Raw genomic sequence first — 9,387 nt, 5'->3', positions numbered from 1 at the left:
AAGTTTATACTCTATCAGGTTGTCTAACTGCTTTATTTTATTTTATTTTTTATTTTCTATTTTTATTTTACAAGCGAGTACATTAACGTGCTTATACTTTATCCATTTAGACAACGTTTTTCTTCTACTTTTCTTTTTTAATTTTTTATTTTACAAATGATGTGTTTATATTCATCTATTTAGACAATCCTTTTTTTTTCCTATTTTTATTATTTTTTATTTTACAAACGACTGCATGAGCACATTAACGTGCTTCCAATTTCTAAACAGTAATGCGTAAGTACCGGTGCACCGAGGACACTTATATTTATAAAATAAACAAAGTTTACATCAAATGAATATGATCAACAACACCACAACAAGAATCGAGACCCATACGATAAAAGTCGACACTTTATACCCATTTGATTAGTGGAAACAAATTGTTCATTATCCACTTAATTAATTGTATTTGTCAAGATCATCTGCACTCAACCGATCACCATAAATGGAGACAAAATATAATACAGGAAAAAAAAAACTCAAGTTAAATATTACTGTTTTTGCTTAATTAAAGTACGATACGGGGTTATCTACAAATCTTTAACTTACAACTACCCTAAAATTCCATATGACGTCAGCAGAACGAACATGTTTTCCCTGATAAATACTACTTATCGATCTAACAATTAATTTCACAGCGCTTATAAACCCAAATCACCTCCTAAATCAAACCCTAGATCATCTAATGTAAAATTATAATCTTCGGGTCTTCCGGGCATCAAAAAATCAAACCCATAACCACCACTACCATCTTCTTCCTTGCTCCGGTTGCCAACCTCCGGCAACTCTTGCTGCCGCCAGTAGGACGCACTCCTCCGGTCAACTTCACCACCTTGATCATGCACTTGGTTTCCCGGGTCGGGTTTCAAACCCGGGCTTTTTTGATCCATCAGTTCTAGAAGCTCTTCCATATCAAACAACTCATGATCAACATGAACGTTTTGAAAATCAATCTCATCAGGTTCTTCCTTAACTTTAACATCTTTCCCATCTTCCTGATCATCTTCAACTTCTTGTTTAACAGTCGTCATCAATGGCGGATTACCAGATTCGTTGCTATTCGATTCACAATCATCTTTGACCATTTGACTACCCGACCCATTTTTGGAGTCTTCAGAATGGCTACACGTTGTAGTGGAGTCGCAACTTGAAGCACCATTAGGAACCACCATTGATTCGGAATAATACTCACTCATGGTTCGACAGTTTGGGAGATTGAGACGAGCACAAGGACCATACATGACTCGGGCAGCTTCATCATAAGCTAGGGCAGCTTCAACTGCTGACCCGAAAGTTCCAAGCCATAATCGACTACCTCTATTGGGTTCTCGAATCTCAGCTACCCATTTACCCCATGTTCGTTGTCTTACACCTCTGAAATTACACCTCGAGTTCTCAGGTCCTCCTTTACCTTTCATGCAACCTTTTTTTGACCCTTTTGCAGGGACTTTACGTGTTGGTTTAGCTTTTTCATCTAATTTATCGATATTCTTGTTGTATTCCTTCCATTTCGCAAGAGTTTCTGCTACCCCTTTTGGGCCTTCGCGTCTACTTCGTGTTTTTCTCTTTCGGGAGGACTCCATTGATGAAGGAACTTGAGTAGAGTTAACCATTTGTGTGTTTCTGAATACAGAACAAGAAATGAGCACAGGTATTTAATATATGGGGTGAAGAAACAAGTGGTTAAGAAAAAGCCAAATGAAGAGGATTTGCTTGGTGCCGAAGTTAGCTACGATTTATTAGTATTAAATAAAAAAAGAAAAATTCAATTTTATCTACTCCAGAAGTTTTCTTTTTCCCAAAGTCTTCCACCATTAAAAGCCAATGCAGTGTTATTCTTCGATTTAGATATCAATAACAAAAAAAAGGTTTCCATGAAATTTTCCAAACAGATCGAGGGAAAAACCTTAACTCAGACAAGAAAACTAACAGAAATTTGCGTAGAAATGAGAATCAGATCTGAAATCAAACAAATTTCATAACAATCGAAGCACAAACATACCTGTTGATGAATATAGGCAGCAAATTAAAAACAAATTCACTTTGCTTCAAAGTAATTAACGATTTCACTGTCTAGAATCTTCAAATTCGTCGTTATCCTGGCAGATTTTGAGATAAGCAGTGCAGAATCTCGATTCTCGGATGTTTTTCTGTGGGTTTTTGGGAGGTAGAAAGCAGGATTGGAAAGAAAATGAAAGGAGTCAAACGGATTTGTGATATTTATAAGCTTCTCTAGATAGCTCTAGTTTTATTTATATAATATAATAATTAATTTTTTTATTTTTGAATTAAATAAATATCTGGATAGTAATACGCATGACGTGTTCCATGATTTGATGGATCCGTGGCTTGCCGGAATCTGGGAGTTTTGACACGTGGCAACAGAAGGGTCATGATTGCGGCTCAATTTTAGGTTTATCCTTTCTTGATGCCGAAGAGTCTCGATTTTCTAAGATTGGCCCCTACAATTTTCATAATTGCAATTATTCCCGGTCAAAATTTTAAATACCTAAAATGCCCTCCATTTAATACATCACCTCATACTTCATCAAAAACATAAAGTCCAAAGGTGCGAAAACAAAATTGTTAAAGGATTGCATGAGGGATTCTCTATAAAATCTGAAATTTTATTTAATCTGACATTTGTAATTGAAGTCTATAATTTATTTATGGAAGTAGATTTTTAAGTTAAATAAATATGAGTATTTGAGTAAGGATCAAGTATAAATGTTTTGCAATAATATGAGTAGTATGTTTTATTTCAGAAAAATTAAATATTCTTTTGCCTTTTATTCTTATAAATCTTTGTACCCAATTAAATGGTGATATGTGTACCATTTAATGTTCATTTAATTTAATGAAATTTAATGATATTTTAGTATACCAATAACACATTTCATACATTTAAATGGGTAGAAAAATTTATAGAAATAAAAAGATAGAATGATATTTTATTTCATGAATACATGAAATCCAAAAGATTTGATTAGTGGATATATACAAAAAAAAAAAAAAAAAAAAAAAAAAAAAAAAAAAAAAGTATATATTTATGACAACGTTGGCATGTCTACAAAAGGCAGTTTAGGAAGTGGGGTGTGTATATCACCATGTTAGTATAAGATACTGACCTTATTTTCATGAATAATATAGTAGGATTACAAACTTATTTATAGGCACGAGAAGGAAACCAAGAAAATCTACAATACATATACATAGTCAAATATATATATATATATATATAGAGAATGGTTCAAACGAGAATTCAAAAAGATTAAGAACTCTAAAAACCCCTATAATTATTAAACATGCTTAATAAACATATAAAAATCCTAATTTTTAGTGCATTTTCTTAAAAAAATGGAAAATTCAGAATTTTTACAATTTAGTATTTTCATTCATAATTTATTACTATATATATAATATAAATTATATAATTTAATACAGTCTATTTACAGTTGAATTCATAAAATTCACAATTTAATACAATCCATTTTACAATAATTCAAAAATTCAAAGGAGTTAAATAAAGTTTATCATCACCACCCACTACAATACGCTGTCACCAATCCCATGTGTCACCATTGCAACTATCATTCATTCAAAATCATATCTGTGTGTATATAAAATTATATATTCACCGATTAAATACTTTATTCACAGTTTAATAAAATATTAATTCATTTATTTAGAGTTAATGTAAAACAATTATAAAACTATTACATTCTTACATATTTATACAATACAGAAAATTAATATATTTACAAGAAAATTAATACAAAATTCAAACATAAATAATTCATATTTTAACAAAAAATTTTAAAAAAATTTACAGCTTAATGTAAGTCACAGTTTCACACAGTTAGTTTAAAAATGTAATACAGTTAGTTTCCAACTTAATACAGTGAATTCACAATTTAATACAGTCGATTCACAACTTAATACAGCGAATTCACAATTTAATATACAAAATTCACCGTTTAATATAATAATTTCACATTTTAAATTATGTATTATACACAAATTAATATAGTAAATTCACAGTTTAATTCTGTCTATTCACAATTTAATTTAGTCTATTTACAGTTTTTTTACGACCAACAACATCATAGAGGATAGAAGTAAAAACCTACAATATTATTTGAACATTTAATTCATTCGTACGCAATTTAACATAAAAATTATATAAAAATCACAATTTAATATATCAAATTCACAATTTAATTCAGTCTATTTATAGTTTAATTTACAAATCCACAACTTAATGTAGTATATTCACATCTAATTCAATATATTCACAATTTAATACATATTTCATCAAATATGAAGCTCTTACCATGCTACAATAATCATATATCGATTAAAAAAATCATAGTTTAGTATACTATTTTGTTTATATTTCACAATTTAAAAAATTAGTTCACACTCAATCATAACTTAAAAGATTATTATGCATTCGCAACTTAATAGACTAGTTTAAATACTCATTCATAGTATTCACAGCTTAAAACATAGATCTTTTCATTGAGACATTTCATCAAACACCTTGTGTGCATGTTGTTTTTAGAAATTAGTTTTCAGAAATCAAAAAGAAAGAGAGCAAAGAAGGGAGGCGACAACAGAAGATGATTTCTTATTAAAAAAAAATAACCAGATCTTACCATAAAACATCATAAGACGGTGAAACCTACACCAGCCACCAAAAAAGACGAGTTTTTGTTATTTCTTGATAAATCTGACCACAAAAAAACTTTTTTGGCTTCAGATTTGCTCCGGTGTAGTCGGAATTGCCGGATCTGAGCTTGTAATTGTATAGATCATCATGAAAGCAGATCTGAAGCAATGTGAAGGCGGTGTTTGGAGGAGAAAATGACGATTGTGGTGAAGCATAAGCGGAAGGATGAGGAGTTGACAGCTGGTGGAACAAATCTGATACCTGGAGGTGTTTCTGGTGGTGTTTGTGGCGGAGCAGATGCGAGAGGAGTAAAATAAGGTCGCGAAAATCACAAATCTAGAAGATCTAATGCAACGATGATCGGAAAATCATAGATCTGGAATATCTAATGCAATGAAGATCATAGATCTGTACCAGAGCTCTCAGATCTGAACGTCGGTGGTAGCAGAAATCATAGATCTGAACCAAAGATTGCAGATCTGGAGGACAGAATGTCAAATCTGGACGGCAGAATGTTGGATCTGGTGGTTGACGATGAGCAGCGCCGATTGTGTAAGGTTCTGGAGGCGACGATCAGAGGTTGTTTGTAGCGGCGCTACTGTTCAGTCGGAGAAGTCATCAAAAAGAGAAGACTACGGCGGTGGTAGGTAGCGGATGGCGTCAAGCTTCAGATCTGAGAGCTTGGAGATGGTGCTGGTGAGTTTGGTCAGCTATCTGAGGTGGTGGTAGAGCTGCAACATTTGAGGGAGGCGACGATTCTAGATGGTTGCGGTGGTGTGTGGCGGAGGTAGGTGGTGGCAGTCGGTGGTGTTGAAGTTTATGAGTTCTTGAAGATTCATGAGAGTTTTGAAAAAGTTTGAGAGAGTTTTAAAGTTTTTTTGAAGTTTGAGTGTATGAGATCTGATGTTTAATGGGTGTAATGTTATGAATGTATTTGACAAAAATACCCTTAATGAAATGGTTCTTAGAGGTTCTTAATCTTTTTTGGTTCTCATTTAAACATTTACCTATATATATATATATATATATATATATATATATATATATATATATATATATCAGGTAAGGTTCAATAGAGAACTATAATTAACAATGAACCAATGAAACAATCGTGAGCGTCGGAAATCATAATGATAAACAGCCAAGGAAATAGATGTACACTTGTAAATTGGACGCACACATATCGGATTATACCAAAAAAATTCATCTTCTTATCAAAAAACTCACCTCTTTTTTTCGTTTAAAAATTTTTTAGACCACATTTTTTATCGGAAAAAAACTAATTATACCAAAAAAATTAATTTTTTTACTCTATTAATAAACATCAACACCGACTAAAAAAAAAACCTCGATCAGTGTAGATTCACACTGTGCATCTAAACTGTAAATATTTCAATTTTGAACATTCACAATGTGAAAACGCTCGATCAGTTCAGATTCACATTGTAATTCTGACTTACTATTATGCACAGTGTGAATCTGAGAAGGTTCACAATGTGAATCTGAATAGGTTTACAATATGAATCTGAACAGGTTCACAATGTGAAACTAAATTGAAATATCGTTTTTTTTTTTGCTTTTTTATTATTTTTTTATTTAACATTAATATAAATCTATGTTTAAAAAGTACTAAAACTATGAATTTTGATATATTTATTAATTTTTTTTATAAAAAAAATAGACCTTAACTTTTCAACAAAGAAAATGAATTGAGTTTTTTTTCGAAAATAACAAAAAGTTCGTTTTTTATATATCATCATGGATCTCTATGGAAAGAGGACGAAAAATCGTGAACAACGGTATATTCGGGTTTTTTTTTCGATAAAAAACATGGCCTAAAAAAATTTTAAACGAAAAAAAGAAAGTGAGTTTTGTTATAAACCGGTACATGTGCGTATATTGTAAAAGTCTACAACTATTCCTTTTTCCGTTGATCGCTTTAAATTTTGACGCTTTGAGTTGACTCTTTGGTTTCTTAAGTAATCTCTATTAAACTTTTCCATATATATATATATATATATATATATATATATATATATATATATATATATATATATATATATATATATATATATATATATATATATAGACACACACACACTAAATTGAATGAGAGAACCAACAAACTTTTTATCTATAATGAATTTAGCTATCAAATTTCACATTTGAATGTACATACATATATCTAAAACAAATATAAAAAAAAATTGAAAAAAAAATTTATATGCATGTACATATGTATATTTTTTTGAAAATGTATATTTATACAAAAAAAACATATGAATATTCATTAAAAATGTATTTTTTTCGAAAAAAAAAATTTTAATCTTAGTTTCGAAACTTAAGGTATATTTTCAATTATTTAAAGAAATTATTATTTTTTTATTATTTTTATTATTTTTGTTTTTTTAATCAGTGAAAATATTCATTACATTTCGATATTAATATTAAAAAAAAAAAGAATTTTTCAAATAAAATGCATTTTAATGCATATTCATATTTTTTGTGTATATGCATATTTTTAAAAAACGTGTGCATATGCACATGCATATTTAAAAATAAAAATAAAACACTTTTGGTGCTTTTATATATATATATATATATATATATATATATATATATATATATATATATATATATATATATATATATATATATATATATAAAAGAGTAAGCATATACATATACATATAAATATGAAAAAAATATGAATATTCATTAAAAATGTATTTTTTTAAAATTCTTTTTTTTAAATCTTAATTTCGAAATATAAGGTATATTTTCACTTATTTAAAAAAATTATTTTTTTTTTAATCAGTGAAAATATTTATTACATTTTGAAATTAATATTTAAAAAAAGATTTTTTCAAAAAAAAATGAATTTTAATGCATATTCATATTTTTGTGTATATGTATATTTTTAAAAAACATGTGCATATGCACATGCATATTTAAAAAAAAACACTTTTGGTGCTTATATATATATATATATATATATATATATATATATATATATATATATATATATATATATATATATATAAAAGAGTAAGCATATACATACATATATATTTATATATATATATATATATATATATATATATATATATATATAAATATGAATAAATATATGCATATACATATGAATAAAAAAATATTTTTATGCAAATGCACATGCATATTTTAAAAAAAAATATATTTATAATGTCTCTATAGACATAAAAGTAAGGTATGCATATGCATATGCTTATCAATATGCATATACATATGCATAAGAATAAGAATAATTATATAACATATGCATATTCATATGCAACAAAAGTTTATGATTTAAGTAGTGAAGCTACAAGAAGAAACTAAATATAGAAAATAATGTTAATATAAATAAATAATGTGACTTGCATTTCTTTCTTTGTCTATGAAATTCCCAGTATACCCTCAAACATTAACTATGATGAAGTACCTGGAAAATTTTGAGAAGTACATGAAGCCTTTAACCCTGTTGTTCTATGCCCAATTGTTGGTTTTATAGTTGTTAATTGTAAGCTCTTTGAAACTGTGGCCTCCATTCTGTCTGTGAACCAAAAACAGCAATAAACTTTCAAAATAGAACCAAAAACAACAATGCACTTTCAAATATAACCAAAAACAACAACCCACTTTGAAAATAGATTAAAAAAACAACAATGAACTTTCAAAATGGAACCAAAAATAGCAATTCACTTTCAAAATATAACCAAAAACAACAATACACTTTGAAAATAGAACCAAAAACAGCAATGGACTTTCAAAATAGAACCAAAAACAACAATGCACTTTCAAAATAAAACCAAAAACAACAATGAAGTTTCAAAATGGAACCAAAACTAGCAATGCACTTTGAGAAATGTAACTAATGGACATTTGATTCCAGATGCAAATAAACACTAAGAAAGATGCTTTTTTTTTGAAAAATTCTTTTTTTATATCTTTTTTTCGAAATATAATGCATATTTTCATATATATGTAATTTTTAATTTTTTCTAATTTTTTTAATTATGCGAAAATATTCCTTAAATTTTGAAATTAATATTTGGAAAAAGAATTTAAAAAAAAACACATATGCAAATGCACGTGCATATTTAAAAAAAACATTTTTAATGCCTCTAGATGCATATGAGTAAGGTATGCATATGCATATCCATATGAATAAGTATATACATATGCATATGCATAATACTCTTATGCATATGCATATGCATAATGATAAGCATATGTATATGCATATTCATAAGTATATGACATATGCATATGTATATGAATAAACATATGCATATGTGATACGTGCATATATATATATATATATATATATATATATATATATATATATATATATATATTACATCATATCTTAATACTTTTAGCTATAATTATGTTTATTATATAACAAAAGGTACTTATTATGTTTAATATATGTTATGTAGCATAAAAGACATGCTCGGAAGCAACATGGAAGCTGGAAGCAGGAAAATGCGAGCTTAGGCAAGAAGAAGACACAATTGACGAGATTCAAAATGATCTGAAAACTAGACATAATTTCGGATGACTTTCGTGTTTTGAGAAAAGTCAGATTTTCAACCACGACGACGTGGTGAATGGAATCTTCGCGATTCTTGACGCCGACTTGGAGAATA

General features: G+C 28.4%; 1 protein-coding gene across 1 annotated transcript; it reads right to left on the bottom strand.

Annotated features, from left to right (window-relative positions):
* Positions 1 to 501: 501 nt before the first annotated feature.
* Positions 502 to 2,220, bottom strand: LOC145137957 (dehydration-responsive element-binding protein 2C-like). Its single transcript, XM_079072099.1, has 2 exons — positions 2,045 to 2,220; positions 502 to 1,665 (listed from the first exon to the last, which is right to left on the bottom strand). Exon 2 carries the CDS (start codon positions 1,653 to 1,655, stop codon positions 684 to 686), a length of 972 nt encoding a protein of 323 aa, XP_078928225.1. The 5' UTR covers positions 1,656 to 1,665; positions 2,045 to 2,220; the 3' UTR covers positions 502 to 683.
* Positions 2,221 to 9,387: the final 7,167 nt, after the last annotated feature.

The sequence above is a fragment of the Lactuca virosa genome, chromosome 9 (genome assembly GCF_052849685.1).
Source record: "Lactuca virosa cultivar CGN04683 chromosome 9, Lactuca_virosa_CGN04683_v6, whole genome shotgun sequence".
Lineage (NCBI taxonomy): Eukaryota > Viridiplantae > Streptophyta > Magnoliopsida > Asterales > Asteraceae > Lactuca > Lactuca virosa.
This window is presented reverse-complemented; position numbering and strand designations above follow the sequence as displayed.

Coding starts and splice junctions, on each gene's coding strand:
- LOC145137957 (XM_079072099.1), bottom strand. CDS start 1,655: ATGGTTAACTCTACTCAAGTTCCTTCATCAATGGAGTCCTCCCGAAAG.